This window comes from Pleurodeles waltl, chromosome 11, assembly GCF_031143425.1.
Source record: "Pleurodeles waltl isolate 20211129_DDA chromosome 11, aPleWal1.hap1.20221129, whole genome shotgun sequence".
NCBI lineage: Eukaryota > Metazoa > Chordata > Amphibia > Caudata > Salamandridae > Pleurodeles > Pleurodeles waltl.
Window position 1 is genome coordinate 787,463,701 of NC_090450.1, and position 17,709 is coordinate 787,481,409.

At 41.6% G+C, this 17,709-nt stretch overlaps 1 protein-coding gene across 2 annotated transcripts in view; it reads left to right on the forward strand.

The window, feature by feature from the left end:
* The window catches only part of MED13L (mediator complex subunit 13L), a 982,865-nt gene that overhangs the window by 474,638 nt on the left and 490,518 nt on the right, over window positions 1-17,709 (forward strand). For both annotated transcript variants that reach the window (XM_069214516.1, XM_069214517.1), the window contains exon 5: window positions 9,456-9,601. In XM_069214516.1, the coding sequence (XP_069070617.1) occupies window positions 9,456-9,601 (146 nt within the window). The remainder of the gene's footprint in view (window positions 1-9,455; window positions 9,602-17,709) is intronic.

Here is a 17,709-nt window from a genome sequence, read left to right on the forward strand (position 1 = left end):
AGAAAAGCTAAAACACAGCTTGACAGAAGAGTTTGTTATGCCGCAGAAATACGTCCAGACAAAGTTAAAAAAAGATTGAAACTGAAGGGTGAAGAGGATCAAATATTTTACCATTGTAAGAACAAGTGCTACAAGTTGTATACAATAAAAAAAAAAAAAGCCTGGAAAAAATTTGTGACAAAAAAAAATAGCAGAAACCTGTGAATCACAACAAGAATTTGGGTCTTCTGAGAAAGCAATGACACCCAATCCAATGCTCATCCACTTAGAAGATCGATGGCTACCCTGCTCCACCTCCAGCAACTGATCAGAAAGCAGAGGATCTTCAGTGTGTGATCTGTGGCTTAGCTAGAGCAAGGGCCAAAGGGATTGATGAAAGAACAAAGTACAGAGTATGTAAGTCTTAAAGGGCAAACATGTTTCTATTTGCAGCTAGATTCTTCCAAGATGAAGTTTTCAGCCGAGTAGCTGATCTAAACAGCCACGTGCAGCTGATCTGTATGCTCACCCAAACTGCTTGTGTGCATACATTCGAAAATATGAATGTACAATGAGCTCCCACCCGCCACCATTCAGTTGTGTTTGCACTCTTTGAAATAATGGTCAACATTGATGATACTGTATTGATCCATAGTAATGAAATTAAGATTTTTCTGGTGAGAATATATAATGACAATTTGTTTTACAAAAAGAACAAATCACTTATGGTGTTCTCAACTGATTTGACTCATGAAGTTCTTGCCGCCAAAATAAGATCACAGGGTGCAGTAAAATCAGCAGGAACCATTTTAAGAAATGTCCTGAAAGATTTAGATTTTGGACTTAATGCCAAATTTTGTGATGTCGCAGAGCTCTGCAGATTGAGTCAACAAAAATGCCTGATGTTGTCTTAACATTTTTTTACATCATTGTTTAATATCAGCAAAGCAAAACTGTTACAAACTAATGTTCGCGAGTTTGGAACAGAAGCTGATAACATTGATGATGACTTTGATGATATAAGTGAAGAAGTGGAAGACAATCCCATAAACAGACAAGCTTATGCTGTGGAAATGTACTGTTTTCCAAATCATGTTTTATGAATGGCATCACAGCAAAAAGAAAACTCCGCTACAAATGACGACTGCCCGCACAACCTATGACAAGGCAAAAGTAGAGAGCTAATCACTTCAATGAATACGATTTATATATAAACAAGTTAGAATGACATAGTACGGAGCAGGAACATGTTAGCAGCTCATGCTGTAAAATCTTGTGAATCCTACAGCACACCTTGTCCAAGGCACTTTACAAAGAAAGGATTTACAATTGTTGCTCTTGATAATTTTGATTTTGAAGTCAACTTTTCTTTGTCTGAAACATCCAGCACACATGATACTATCATAGTGCTTTTTCAACACCATACCAGTGATGTAGCTGCTGGAAAACAAGCTGTGTCAACTGTAGGCATAAACAAACAAAGCTGCATACGTATAGCCCAACTGTCTTGCCAACGTTTGCAAAATCGCTACAAGCCATCAACATATCCCAGTCTACCAGAAAGTTTCATGGTGGCTGAGGACATGGATCTTCTTCTACCTGGTGCTGCGGTCCGCCAAGCTGATTTAACTCAATTTACCATCTCGCTTATTCTAGGCAGACTGAAGGATGAAGAAAAAACTGTTCTTCTGTGGGCTGGAATTCATGCTCGGATCGGCCAGAATTCAGTCCAACTGAAGGTTGGGTTTTTTACCAGTAATACCTTCTCCAGTCATAAACTGCGCAACAATATATACAGCTCTGAAAATTTTTCACATTGCGTTTACTCAGGTTTAAGACCAGCCTATCCTGCCAATTTTCTGCACTGAAGGTGTTTTCCGTATTGTAGCTGACATTTTTATGAGCAATCCAGTAGAATTTAATGATCTTACAGTTTTCCACATGACAAAAGTTGCGTTGCGATGTGCAGGAAGTTATCTTAGTGAATGTAGCATAGACAATGCACTTATTGAGGCTGAAATCTTTGGAAGCAAAACTGTCCAGTCCGTATTGAGCAGAACTTTTTATATTTGTTTGTTACAAGGTATGCCAATCATATCTGAGGCTATAGAAACATTGCATTGGAATGCTTTCTGGAGTAAGAATGACAAATTAGCTTTTGCATATATTATCTCAGAAGTGAACAAGGCACAGGGTGCACTTCATTCAAAAGACATAATGCGAAGCCAGGCAATGTTCAATACACTCAGTTCAAAATCGGAAAACCTGAAAACCAAGTTCGTAGAGTTTGTCAAAGAATGTGCAGAAAAATAAGAACTTCGCAAGTACTGGGGATATCTTTTACACAATAGCTCTAGTGAAAAACCTGGTACATGCTGATCAGGAGGGTGATTGGGAGCTGCAAATGAAGACTGTAGTGTCAATGATTACTGTTTTGCGAGTTCAATTGCATAAACTACCTGCCATATGGGTCCTGGTATTTGGAAAGAGTGAAGAAGCTACAGGTGGAAAAAACATAGCTCTACAGAAAGTTCATCCAAATATATTTTGTGGTGAGAGACAGAGAGGGAAGGTTCAGTGCTGTGGCTCCAGATATAAAACTTAATCTAGGCATTCTAGAGATCACCAAAAAGCTCCAAGAGAATTGTTGGTCAGACATGTTAAAGTGAATATGTTGCTCAGTGGCAGCTAGTTTATCATAAAGTGCTTTCTATTTGCAAAGTTTTCAGAGAAATTACAAATTCAGAATTAATGGACCTTCATGAAACTGTTCCCACCACAAACCTGTGGGAAAGGGAGAAGAACATTTTAATAAAGCTGTTGACAGCTTTCTTCATTTCATGAAGCAGAAAGGAAGCCCCTTTGAAATGACTGAGCCTGTGCGACCACACAACTCCGTGACCAAACAATATGTGGATAACGTTCTAAAGACACCTCTACTAGATGTCCTGGAACATGGAGCGATACTATACACAGAACTGAAGCAGGAGAGATTTGTATTGAAAGAGAAAAAGCTGTTTGACATAATTACTAAAGTTAAGCTTCCACCCTTTTATTGCCATAGTAAAAGTTTAATTGGTGGTTTGGTGGGCATAAAACGATGGATAATACCCATATCTCTGTGATTGGGGGTGAATATTTGCATTGGTCAGCATTCTGTCCATCCTCTGTTCTTTTTGCCTTTGTTGCCCCAAGTGGAAAGGGTATGTCTAGACATGGTTCCTGTGCTCCCTTGCTCACTGGATTCAAGCTATCCTGGCTGATGAGGGGTGATATCCCAAAACCGGTCCCTGGAGGCTTGTTTCCGGTGCAGGGAGGACCTAACCTGGCAGTTCGGGTTGGACTGTTGCTGTGGGGAGCAGGGTCAAGACTGATTTGCATGTGGCTGGGTCCAAAATGGAGTGGCGTGGTAGACAAAAAAACAATGGATTAAACCCAAATATCTGTGACTGGGTTTGAATGTTTGCATTGTTCAACAATCTGTCCATCATCTGCTCTTTTTGCAGGAAGGTAAATAGCGAAGTGAGGGAATTCCAGTGTACGGTACACGATTTAGAGGAGAGCACAGATGCTTTACTTCTGTTTAGCAGTGGTAAATTGCACACTGTCCTAAAGTCGGCGACAGTAGAGGCCCTAAAAAGGTGATAAATCTAGGTTTGTCCTTGCAGAAAATGTAAATTTGTTACACAGACCTATGCTGGCTGTTGAAGCCCTCCACATAATGTCAATTTACAAACAATGTATTTAAATAAAACGTATTAATGGAACCTCTGGTTATCCTGAAAATCTGTTGTGGGTCTGGCCCTTCTTCTGAACATTCACTGAATGGGCACTTCTGCCTTGGAGGCTACCACATACACTAAGCTATGTCACTGGAAATAAATTGAAATTTACAGAGAGGCTATGGAATAGTTTTGGATCAGAAGTGCATAAATCCTCAGTTAATGGCATTCTCTGAAAAGAAAAGGTGGGTGAAAGATTTTTCCTATAAATAGTTTTGAATCCTGATAAAGGGGTGTTGTCTAGAATGTTTGGGTAACAACAAAATCATCATCAATTGCATCTGGTTTCCCAAACATTGTAGTGGTTTGGGATGCACTGCTCAAGCATTCACCAGTGAGCTTTTAGGTTCAAGTTTCACATTTTCTTCAGGTTGGTAGGTTCAATAGTGGGCAATAAAGCTTGTGCCAAAAGTGGAGCTGAGGTACCAAAAATTGGATGGGGACATTGCTATGAGGTCTATACATCTTAAAAGTTGGAGAGTAAAGTCTACTACAGTATAATGTTATAGTGGTCTTCTCATTAAATGGGAGGTGTGAGGGTTTGGATGTTTCAACATTAAGAAGCCATGGGTTGGTACACAACAGATTGTATCCATCCTGAATGATACTTCTGAGGGCGCAGCATCTTCAAAGAAAAGCCACAGGATTAATTTGATGAGTTATAAGATATGAGCCAATAATTGCAGTAGAAATTTAACAGGTCATGTATGAACAGGGAGCAAACGAGAAGAGTTTCTTTAAGATTTCGTTCTAGGATCAAAAGGAGTAAAAAGTTGCTTTTGATTTATGAGCATATTCCTTCATCATTGACCTTGGCATACCATACACTTCAGAAAAACAAATGACCCACTAGGCTTCTCTAACAGATTCAAATAATCAGCAGCTGCTGGAAATAAAGCATCTATGTGATGAGAAAGAACATATCCTTACACACAAAAGAAAATGTGTTTGGAGTTCTGATCACTGGACCGTTTTATCCATCTCTTGAGTTCATGTAACATACCTGCTCCTCCGAGAATTTCAACTCTGCTCTCTCCTGAATTGATCTCTCAGACCATTTTATTGTGTGTCTTGAAACTGCTTCTAAAGTCCATTGGTCTGAGGTAATTTTTTGCCACTCCTTGTGTAATTTCTTTCATTTCCCTCCCACATTTTAAAGAGAAGAGCCAGATTCTGCCTCCATTTTCACCCAGGGTACCAATTTGTACTTGAACTCTTCCTCTGCCTGCTTGATCTGCACTAATCTACTTTTTTTGCCACAGCAAATAGTTTGTTATTGATGTGCATCTGAACAACGTTCTATCACTGTTGCTAATGGGTCATGGCATTACCCTAACACAGATTTCTTTAACTCTGACCTCTTAAGTCGAGAAATACCTACAGGAGACCCTTTCAATTGAACCTCTTCGACCACATTCACTATTCTTGTGATAGAACCTAAATTGTCCAACCGTTGCCTTTACATTACTTTAGTGATGTCTCAAAATCTATTCTTGGATCCAGCCCTGTGCTGATCACAAATCTTAACTCTGGATCTACCCCTGGGGTCTAGCACACTTTCTTTAGTTGATGGTCCAGGGCTCTCAACTCTCACAGCTTCCTTTGCTAAAGAATTGCTTTCTTTTTTTAATATAATTCTTTGAATGCTGTATCAGTCACCAGTCAGCACTATGCAGATTCCTTATTTCCATTTGACTAAATATCTCATTCCTTATAGATGCCTTATTGTACATAACATCTACGAAATCATTAACATATTCACCATGCTCCAATTTGTCCTAAACATAAGCACCAAGCTGACCATACCCGTCCTCCTTCATAGGATATACCGGATTCTCTGATGCACTCTTTGGGCAGCACAGCTATTTTCTTCTTCAAACACATTGTGTTATTGTGATTCCAGGACCACCTTCATCACATCTCCTTTACCCCCATTCCCTTTAAAAAAAAAAAAAAAAAAAATCCTTCAGCGCAAGTACCTAATCATTTTACTTCCTTATTTCTTCGCCTTCACAGTTGGGTCAGTAGTCTTCATCAGATAAATCATCTTTTCCTCTTGCACATAGAAGACTTTACTGGCTCCTTAATGGAGGTATTTCCTTGCCTATGAATCCTCAGTTTAGATACTTCTCCCTGGACTTTCTTTCTTGATGCCAAAGTATTCTGACAATCCACCTGTGGACATCCATTGTACAGTCCTCCTTTTCTGCCACTAACGAAACCTCAAAGGAGATCTTTTTTTGTTCTTTATTTTTTTAACTTCTGCTAATGTTCAACAACTAAAAGCCAGTCAGAGTGCCCTTCACTGTTTATTCTGTAACTCCCTTGACCCATACCATCTAATAAAGTTGATCCTCCCAGGAGTCATAACAACAGAAGCGCAAACTCTGTTGTTTTATTTTTATGATGCTTGCATTCATAAAATGTTATTTAACTGTTGCCAGAAGCAGAGTATGTGCACTGAAATGCCAACATGTCACACCATCTTATTGAGTATTGAGTAAAAGAGCCTTGAGCCCTCATGCTCACTGAAAGCATGCTCAAAACATTCCTGGTGCGGCACAAAAGCCCATTTACCTGCCACAAAGTGTTTTAAAGGTCAATCACGAGGTGAAAATCTCTTAGAAACCAAAAAGTTTTCTCTGTTCCAAATGAGTCTTGAAAATAAATTCCCACTTAGAATTTTTTTAACATCTGTTCTTTGTTTAAAGCAAGGCAAAAATATTTACCTAAAAATTAATTAATGCTATATACTCAGAGGGATCCAGAGTATAATAAGTAATTGGTGTTGCAATCTATCAGGAGCTGGGCACTTAGGTCTCTTGAGTCTCCTCATTTACCTGAGGAAAGGGTGAAGCATTCCAGTGGCAGTGGTGCCAGTCTGCACATAATGCTACCATTTTAAAGGTGTACAGTACCTCCTTGAGAGGGTCCCCGAAAAGAGAAGAAAATGAATGGTAAAAAATCTCCTTGTTTTGGTGCTTGTTCTGCTAGCGTTCATTTGGAACTTTCAAAGTTTAGGCTACATTTGGATTTACTTGTAGTGTTATTTTTCAAACTAATTTTATTTTTAATCTGTAGTCTTTTACATGATCACAAATATTGGAGGACTGCAATAAAACCGGATAATTTGTTTAATATTCGGCCCTGAGCCCATAACATTTAGTGCCTCATCTTGTAAAAATGTAACTCTTTTGTGATGTATCAGGCGGTTTATTTACCTGTACTCTATTTATAGTTTGGCCAGTTATTTTTGTGGTGTGCCCAGATTGAGATCTAGAGATTGAGACTGTTAACCACTTCTGTGGTTAACCCCATAATAACTGGTCCTGCATCGGTTCCTTTGGTTTAGTACAGTTGTGATACCATTGGGTTTCTAAATCGGGGTGTTCTGTGGCAGCATCCTGCTTTCATTTTACTGCTAAATTATTTGAAAAAGTTTTTTTGAAGTTGTCAGTTTCTTCTGTGTTCTCATGAATTTCTCAGGGCCTGATTTAGAACTCGACGGACAGGTTACTCCGTCATAACGGTGATAAACATCCCGTCCTCCAAAATCTAAGTCCCGTTATCTTCAATGGGATTTAGATTTCGGCGGACGAGATATCCGTCACCGTTGTGATGGAGAAACCCATCTGCCTAGTTATAAATCAGGCCCTCAGTGTTTTATTTATTTTTTTGGGGCAGTAGCACAACTGGTTCCAAATCAGTAATTAAGGGTTTATTTATGATTCTGCCCAAATCCCATCCTTGTTTTTTAGAGTGCCGCTACTGCTGTGCTTTGAACAGGTGCTCCTATGGACACTACCAGTTTTAGTTATTTTGTTCTCCCCTTTTATGGGCGAGCGCAAAGCCTCCTTCCATAAAGTAATCTCTCTTTGGGCTTCAAACCACGCCCAGGTCATACCAGTCTCTTTCATTGGTTCCTAAACTTGCTCTTTAAAATCTGCTTGCTTTCGTTTGTTAAAGGCATGCATACGTCATGCCTTTTCCGGTGTTTAGCCCGCCTACACAGCACTGGTAAACTACTAGAAACATACGAGGCTCGATGTTTTGAGCCTGGTTTCTGGACTAATTTATCTGTTAATTTTCCCCGCAGCGCGATCGCGCTGGGGTTTACATAGTGCGATCGCACTCCGTTTTTTCGTTTTCAATTACATAGCACGATTGTGCTGTTTTTATTTTTATTTGTGTGGCAAGAAAAGTTAGGCTAGGAGTTTACAACGCAAATAGCTCCAACTCGAGCAAATGTGAGCCCCGTTGCATTGAAAATGCTTCTTTTTCTTACTTTTTTTACACTGGTTCCTCGCATTTACCTTTAACACCAGCATTACTCTATGTTGCCCAATGTACTGGATTAACTTTTTTCATATTTTTTTCAGAAAATATTTTTAGGTCCTCTGGCCATTTCATGTTACTTTTGTGTTTAAGGTGACCCTTTTGTGATTCACCTTGTTATAATAGACAACCTGCTTTATCGCCGGGTAAAAATGGAATAGGACATAACGTGCAGCATTGTTCCTGTGTCAAATTCTTGTCATAACGAACATGTCAAAGTTGATAGTTTTATATGCCTGGGTGATGATATCGTATGCCCTGGATACTGCCATTGTTATCGGATTGTTACTCAAATATTGTTTGGGAGGGAGAATATTTATTACAGTGATGCTGAAGCATTCAAGGATACTGCTAATTATATGATGTTCATTGTGCCATCCTGACATGGTTGCCCCACAGGTATTTTACAATTTCTGCTCAGCGCGGAGCTCTCTTGGGCATTCACTCCTGTTGAAGCTGGCAAGAGGAAATCTGGTCATCCGACTGTGGTAATCAGTGTGCCAGGGTTGGTGTTCAGGATGTTTCAAATTACATATTAATTTAAAGCCTAGACATTAGCCAATAGAATTATTATTCCAGTTACACTTATTGCTATGAATTCAGAGTTCCAATATTAATTTTGCATTAGCCATGCCATGTTCATCACTGCCAGGCCACATATCAGATGATTATCAATGTTTGTAAAATCATATAACCTATATATATATATATATATATATATATATATATATATATCTACACTCCTTTAACTATGCCATTTTTCACTGCCATGTTTCACCGTGCCGCAGTATGGAAATCGCCATAGCCCGGTTGTTATCTTGACTAGTAGAATAGAGCCAGGTGTTTAGTAGCCTCCCAAATTTTAGAAGTGAATTTTCTTTGTGACCTAACAAAAGGCCATTCCACAACCTTGCTGCTGCTACCTGATACCCATAATGGCTCGTCAAAATTTCAGCTGTTCTGTTGTCATAGAGGATGCCACTTTTCATCTCTTCTTTTCCCTTTGACTTTGTAGTAGAAATGTTGGGAAAATTGTTATTTGTGATGAAGTTGTTACTCAGGTCATGCTTGACGACCGGCACAGATTTTAAATGATCGCGCATATGAATAACATAACTGCAATGTAATGTTCTGTTTAGTGTACCTTCCTAAATGTCATATAAATATCGGAATTACAAATTGTTGCCCTAAATTATTTGCTTTCATGTTAATGTAAAAGTTAGTAGTTATGACTCAGTGCTGCTCATGTATTTACCCAATGGTTACCTCACTGTGCAGACTTATTTTACGTAAGAATGTTCTGAGTGACTTTGTGGGGTCCTGTGAATGACCTTCATCTTTTTTGTCTTTTATCTCTAGTGAACATCTCTCGTGTGCCTTCACATTCTTTCTTCATGGGGAGAGCAATGTGTGTACAAGTGTGGAGATCTCTCAGCACCAACCCATCTATCTCATTAATGAGTATCACCTTCACATGGCCCAGTCCTCGCGCACACCTTTTCAAGGTAAGCAGTTAAAGCACGTATAGATTGCAAATTGAGGATGAGTGAACTTGCTAGAAAACTCCATAATTTATATAATGCCAAATGTAATGTTGCTTTCAGACGTTTTCAATCCTCAACTACCCTAAGTGCTAGGCCAAGCAGCTTGTCCTAAATATCACTCCAGAAATATATCAGCTTCAGACAGTCCCATACCAAGTGTCCAACATTTCTCCTATTTTTCTGACTCTTTTTGTTGGCTTTAGGACTCTGGGCACTTTACCACTGCTAATCAGTGCTAAAGTGCATATGCTCTCTCCCCTAAAACTTGGTATAATTGGCTTATATCGGTTTGACTTATTTTATTTACCTGTAAGGCCCTTGTAAAGTAGTATACCAAATATCCGGTGCCTGTAAATTAAATGCTACAAGTGGGCCTGCAGCATAGATTGCGCGACTCACAGAAGTAGCCTTCAAAACTTGTCTCAGGCCTGCCACTGCAGTTCCTGCACGCACAGTTTACTATCACATAGACTTGTCAAGTCAAACTACTTGCCAAGGCGTGAACTCCCTTTTTACTACACCGAGTCACCCCTTGGGTAGGCCCTGGATAGCCCTGTAGGCTGGGTGCTGTGTTTGTAAAATGTAGGACATATATCTTTGTGTTACATGTCCTCGTAGTGAAAAACAGCCTATTATGTTTTTTTTCTGCTGAGTACTGCTCCTCTCCACTTAGACATATATAAAGTGATTCCCAATGCAACCCTAAGTGGTAATTTCTGATCTGTTAGGAGCAGCGAGGGCATGTTTGGTTATGTTTGGAATGGTAGTGAGAAATCTTGCTTACTGGTGTGGGTAGATTTTACATTGCTGTTTTAGAAATGCCACTTTTAGAAAGTGGGCATTTCTCTGTGCTAACAACCTCTGGTGCTTTGTTTCCAATCCACATCAATGGCAGAGTGACAGCTCCACTTTGTGCATACTCTCCAGACAGCCATCCATCAAGGAGGGTTAGGGTTGACAAGGTTACATCTGCATTCATCTACATACTCATGGTCTTCCTGGGCTGGGAGAGGTAGAGGGCGTTCACACTTTACACTTGAAAAGGCTGTGTCTTGCCCTCACAGAAAGGGCTTGTTTACCCCTACTGATGTCTGAAGCCAGAGTAGGGGTGAAGGGAAATTCTTGCAACTAGTAAGATGTGGATGGAACCTCCTCCCACCTTCTAGAAGCTGGGTACCTGGAGTATAAGTACAAGGGCTCTCACCCCATGATTTTTAGAGCACTTTTGGAACATGGACTGAACCCCTGTCAGAATTACTGCTGAACTGCACAAAGGACTCATCTGGACTGTTCTTTTGTGGCTGCCCAGCTACTGGGTGGTATAAAGGACTCCCAGGATTGCTTTTCTGCTTGGTGTCCAGCTGCTCCCTTACTTGGACTTGACTGACATTGCTGGACTGCCAGGAGGAATCATCCCTACCTGCCCTTAGGGTGTTGGTCCCTCTGTCCACTGTTGCCTGCCTTGTGTCTCCTTATAAAGTGTTCTCCCAGGGGCCAGCGTGGGATCACTGTTGTGCATGGGCTGTCCTTGACACTGCAACTATAAGAGTCTGGGTAGGCGCTATATTTGGTACTGGTGCTGGAAAGTAGGGCATGAAGAGCCCTTGTGTTATTACCCTACTTTGTGCCATTAGTGCCTGTTGAGTGCTTCATGCACAAACGTTTGAATTCTGGGGACCTGCGCTGTGTGAGCCAGTTCAGTCTGCCAAATCCAACTTGTGGGTAGTGCTTTGCAGAGGGTGTAGTGAGCCCCTGGGGCCCTGCCTTACGGACAGGCACTGTGGTAGGAACAGCGCCCCAGGCATTCTCAAACCACCCCTCAGCGCGCCCCCAGAACAGGAGAGGAGCTGCGATGTCGCTGCTAGATTGCCCCCCATTGCCGTCAGTGCAGAGGAGCAGCACGGCCCGCAGGAGGGACCCAAGGAGGTCTCCCACAGTAGCATTACCGCTGCCCTCTCTTCTGGAGCTCCCCTTGGTTATGGGAGATGCTGGGTGCCCTGGTTGTGTAGCCACACACCCAGCTGATGAGAAGGACCAGGAGGGAGGGGAGAGGTACGAAGCAGGTGCAGCTGCCCTGTGCATTGGCACCAGGTATGCATGAGTCCTGAGCACGGGGGTGCCCAACGAGGATTTCCTACTAAATCCACCAGTGGTTGTGTAGTCCCACCCTGTTGGGACCTACTTGGGGGTTTTGAGGAGGGGGTGGGGGGAGGATCATTCCTTCCTCAGCAGCTTCACGAGGTGGAACCTCAATGGAGGCCCCCGGCTGCTGCTAAAGACCTCCTAGAATTCAGAAGACTTGAATCTACCATATGACCATTATTAGAAGCACAGGTGCTCCTGCGCCCCATGTGTTTTTCCTAATGACCGCATTCTTAATCCCCCCCACCCCCCCAAACTTACTGTACAACTTTTAGTAGGCGTGCAGGAGCTCCTGCGGCCTACGCTCTGTCTGATTATTGTGTTGCATCGTTTAAGGGTGCAGGTGTGCTGAGTCATAGGTTCTGCAGTGATTTGTGCACCTGATGAGCTCTGCCCATTACCTGTAGCATGATCTGCCTTAGAAGATTAACATATGTTGTCTTATGGTGTTTGGTCAACGGGTGCTATTTTACATGGCCACATTATATGCACCGGAATGAAGATTTCTAATGTTTGCAATCTGTGAACCTACTTCTTACCGTATGCACTGTGATGACTGACTGACTGTGTGTGTGTGTGTGTGTGTGTGTGTGTGTGTGTGTGTGTGTGTGTAAGTAACTACTGGGATTAAGGCTAAAACAGATGCCATCAGACCTTTTTTTATATAGAATGATTGCTTAATGCCAAGGTTTTCATGCTCTGAAGCCCTGGCCTGTTGTAAGTAATCTTTAGTGATGTAAGAAGATGTAATTATTTTTGTCCACACAATGCCAAGATTGATATCTAAATTCAGATGTTGGACTTCTTTGAGGGCCAATCTTTAGGATTGACTATAGAAATTATTTTATGGTTTATGAAATGTTGGTGTTCAGGAAAAGACAAGGTAGATATTTTGTGTTCATATGTCATACCTAATGGTCTGGTCACTTGCTGACCATTTTAAGGATTTGGTCCTCTGCCATACCATCACATGCTGACAGACTTAATGTGTCAACCAGTAAATGTAACAGACACATATAGCATTACCCTTAATTTTATTTCCCAAAGGCTGGGTTATTGTTTGTGGTTACAACTCCCTTCCCCGTTGTTGGAATGCTTGGCCCGCTTTCATCATCCATCTTCATAGCCAGTAGCTTTACATTGTGATGTTGGGCAGAAAGGATGGGCTAATCGATTTGGCACAGTGTTAGCTTCAGATAACGTAACAGTTCCCACCTGGTCGCTAGTGATTAATAGTCATGTCTGCCGGCTGTTTGGACTGCTGGTCCCAGTCTTTGTCGCTCTGAGAGTTAGTGGGTACCTACAAACATCTGTTACCTCGATCAAGCAGTGATTGGATTATTTAACTGGCAGTCTAACTCTACCTGCCAAGGCATACATTAGTGAGAGATTCTAAACATTTTCTCTTTATGATCTTACAGATCGGGGGAAATTGATGAACAGTGGCATTGTAGTGTTAGATGTGTGCCTTCCTGGATTGCCCTTGGCCTCTAGGTGTTTTAAGTATTACATCAATAACCGTGTAGGGGTTTACCTCGGTTCTAGTCCACTTACAACCATTAACATTTCGGACAGTGAAACTGAAAAATGTAAAATGTAGTTTTGTCTCTTGCAGTCCCTTCTCTGTCTGATACCACTTTGGGATAGGCCATATGAGCTGTATTTGATCTTAGTTAATAGAGCGATTTAAGGTATGAGGGCAATGGTTGAATACACGCTTCTTTATCAATTCAGTCACAAGCGTTCAGCAATGAAACAGTGGTCAGGTTTTCCTTGATGTTACTATTTTAAATGTGACAACCCCCAATCATGAAGTATCTTATCTGTGTGTGTGTGTGTGTGTGTATGCATATATATATATGTATATGTGTGTGTATGCGTATATATATATATATATGTGTGTGTGTGTGTGTGTATATATGTGTGTGTGTGTGTGTATATATATATATATATATATATACACACACACACATTTTTGGCATTATGGCCAAGGTCTATGGATTTATGAGAGTCTGCTGTTGCAGGGGTTTCCGAATATGTGTTTGTTACGTAACCAGTCTGAATTCTACCAAAAAGCTTGACTATTCCACACGGAGTGAAAATTACTGTAAAGTTAATTTGTGAAGTTAATTTGGGACTCTTATTCTGTATTTATTATGTGACTTTTGTATTAAAAGGTTTTCTTTAAATGCTTGGTCTCTTGGGATTGTTGGTCATAGCGTCATTCTTAAAGGATTGTATTTATCATTTTTTGAGGATGTATTTACTTATTTTTCTTGTAGTCTTCTCGCTGGCTCTTATTCATGCGGGTTCACAGTTTGTATTTTGAGGGTAGTTCCTGGGAGAGGGTGCTACTAAAGGAGTGTAGTTGTTTGGAGGCAGCTTGCAACCTTAAGGTGTTCTCTAATGTGTATATTGTTTAGTTCTAAATTTGTGTGATTCTCATTTTCCTTTTGTCTGAACGATGGCTGGGGAGGAGGGAAACGTCAGTCTTTGAATTTGCACATGAGGATTCTTCGCATATGAAGGATCTGCTAAGAGTCTTCCTCCAAACCCAGGGGGAATTATTTGTATTGGATGAAGCAGGCCTTTGTAGAGGTTGGTGCATGCCTTTAGATATGTGCTGGGAATGTGATGTGCTGTTGCCTGGTAGCTTGACCGACACCCAAAGCAATGGCAGGCCAGCCTCACCACTCACTATCAAGAGCTTGGCCGCTGCTTTATTTCACTGAATGACACTTGGTGCTGACATCACATTGCTGTCAAAGCAGAAGTTTTTTTTTCTGGATGGCACTTGGAAATTAGGTGTCCCAGAAAGAGGTGGCTGTATTTTTTTCAGATCTGATATTTGTGATTTTAAAGAGCCTCCCCATGAGACATTTGACATTTCTGTAATGTTCAGTACTGATATAGAGTTCTTGTTAGAAATGAGTTACTCCAGAAGATCTATGGTGTGAACTTGTACATGTTCTTCAGGGGGATATTTTTTTCAGGTGCCACTGGAATCCTGAGGTTTGCACGTGACAAAAGCACATCTTTTCTCACGTGCAAACCTCACATTACATTTGTTTGCCGAGTTGTGGCATTGGATATATGTAACAATCTGATTTGTTGTGAGCAGTGGTTAGAGACAACCTTACTAAAACAATGCGTGTTCTTTCACGTAAGACAACACCTTCGTGTTGATGAATAACATTTTGAATGATATGTGCTGAATGACAATTTTCTTTCAGGGGAACTTTTGATTTAATTTTGTATCCAGGCCTATGTGGTAAAATCTCATAGTAGCTAGAAAGTAGTTATACAGTGTTTCATATAATTTGCCTTTGTTTGTATAATATTCATAGTTTGGCAAATTCAGCAGTAGAATCGGTCCACTGTGCAGTATAATTCCAGTGGAATTGTTTGACTGAAGAACCCTCCCATTCAGTACCTTTTTGAAGTACCCCCATAGCATGTGCGAAATAGAGTGTGCAAAATCTAACAACCAGAACATGTTCTCACGAGTGGTTCGTATGTAAACTGACAGTGTGCAGTTCTTTATTGCGCTAAACGTCCACTCATAATCCGTAACCTTTATAGCCTGTGCTGGGTGAACTCAATCTTTCTGTTCAGAACCTCCTCTTTGGTGGCAATGTCCTTGATACTGCTGCCTCTTGTGTGCCATTTATACAGTTGTTTGTACACACAAAGTTTCTCCTTAAAGCTCCTCATGCACGCCTACAGGACCCTCCACAACATCGGACCTGCATACCTCAATCACCATCTCTCCTACATGCCTATTAGACATCCCTGCTCCACCTACCTGATCCTGGCCACTATCCCAAGGATCCGCAAGACCTCGGCCGGAGAAAAATCCTTCTCCTACCTCGTTGTGCAGACCTGTAACCCTCAACCTCTACATCTCAGGCAATCACCCTTACTGCCTCAATTCAGGAAAGACCTCAAGACCTGGCTGTTCGACTGAACTGCACAATTCCCCCATACCCCCTTCACAGAGCACCTTGAGACTCTAATGGGTGTTTAGCCACGCTCTACAAGAACCATTGCTTGATTTGTGTAAGATGGTTTTTGCAGACGCAACTATTACAGCTCTGGGTTACAGTACAAGTGTACATGCACAACATGTTTGCTCCAACAGATTTGGAGCACCCATCTAAGCCTCAAACACAACAGCAAAATGCTTCCCAAGTAGGTTACTTATTAAAGTCATACTCTTTCAGCAAATTAGAGAAGCATCAACTGCCCAAATTAGCACCTGAAATCTACTTCACGTCTGACTTGGAGAAATATATATTATTATTTTCTCAAAGGAAATTCGACAAGGTTAGTGTATTACAGCTCTGGGGGGAAATCAATCACTAGTGTGAGTAAATACATACTGTGGAAAAACAAGAAGCAGTAGTTGAACAGAGGCTAACAATTTGTGGAAAAAAATGGATCCAGATTAAGTGTAAATAATACTGTCTAGTGAAAACAATATATAAAAAGAACCATTCAGTTCATGATAGTGTGCCTGTGGGTGGCTGACACTCAAGATTTCATATTGAAATGGATGTCCAAATTGTGGGATTTAAGCACCACCATGCACGTCCCAAAGGGCCACATGCTGAATTTTGTTTCGCTGGAGAGCACGCTTGTGCCATTGGCAACTTTTATTGTTTACAAAAAAGAAACTCTTAAAAACTGCCTTAGAGCCCACCCATTCTCAGCATTGGTTGGCTTCCATGTCACTCTTGTTTTCTTGCTTGTATATGTGTGTGTATGAATTATATATATATATATATATATATATATATATATATATGTGTGTTCGATGGCATGTGTAGCTGCAGATACACTTGCTGTGCACAGTCCGCCATCTGGTGTTGGGCTCGGAGTGTTACAAGTTGTTTTTCTTCGAAGAAGTCTTTTCGAGTCACGAGACCGAGGGACTCCTCCCATTTCGACTCCATTGCGCATGGGCGTCGACTCCATCTTAGATTGTTTTTTTTCCGCCATCGGGTTCTGACGTGTTCCTTTTCGCTCCGTGTTTCGGGTCGGAAAGTTAGTTAGAATCTCGGAAAAAATCGTCAGTATTGTTTGCGTTCGGTATCGGGTTAGTTAGAACAAATCGACACCGAATTTTGAAGAGCTCCGGTGGCCCTTCGGGGTTTTTTCGATCCCCCATCGGGGCCTGGTCGGCCCGGCCACATGCGACTTCAAGGCTGATGGAACGGACCCCATTCCGCTTCTGCCCAAAATGCCATAACAAGTATCCGTATACGGATCAGCATCTGGTCTGTAACTTGTGCTTGTCCCCCGAGCACAAGGAGGATACTTGTGAAGCCTGTCGAGCGTTTCGGTCGAGGAAGACGCTGAGAGACCGAAGAGCCAGGAGACTACAAATGGCGTCCACGCCGACAGGTCAAGAACGTTTCGAGGAGGAAGAAGAAGCTTTCTCTGTCCACGAGTCGGATTCTGAAGAACTAGACGCCGAAGAAACACCCCAAACCGTGAGTAAGACGTCGAAAATCAAGACTCACGAGAAGTCCACAAAAGCCCAGGGGACGCCACCGCCAACAGGCCATGGCTTAACCCGAAAACTAGGTGACTGATCCAAGGCAACGAAAAAGGGCATGCTGGTGTTGAAGTCATCCGACTCCGGTCGAGATACCGCCACACAGCAACCTCGGAGCCGAGACAGCGGCTCCGAGAAACTTCGGCACAGAGACAGCGGCACCGAAGAATTTCGGCACAGAGACACCACGCCGAAAACAAAGAAGGTTTCTTCGGAGCCTAAAAAGACTTCCGAAAAGGTTTCGGTTCCGAAACATCCAGCCTCGGAGCCGGAAACTAGTTCCTATACAGAGGAACAAGGATTAACCTCCCAATTACACAGATTTGGAGAGGAGCTTCAAGCTGTAGAGCCTGACTACATGCAAAGA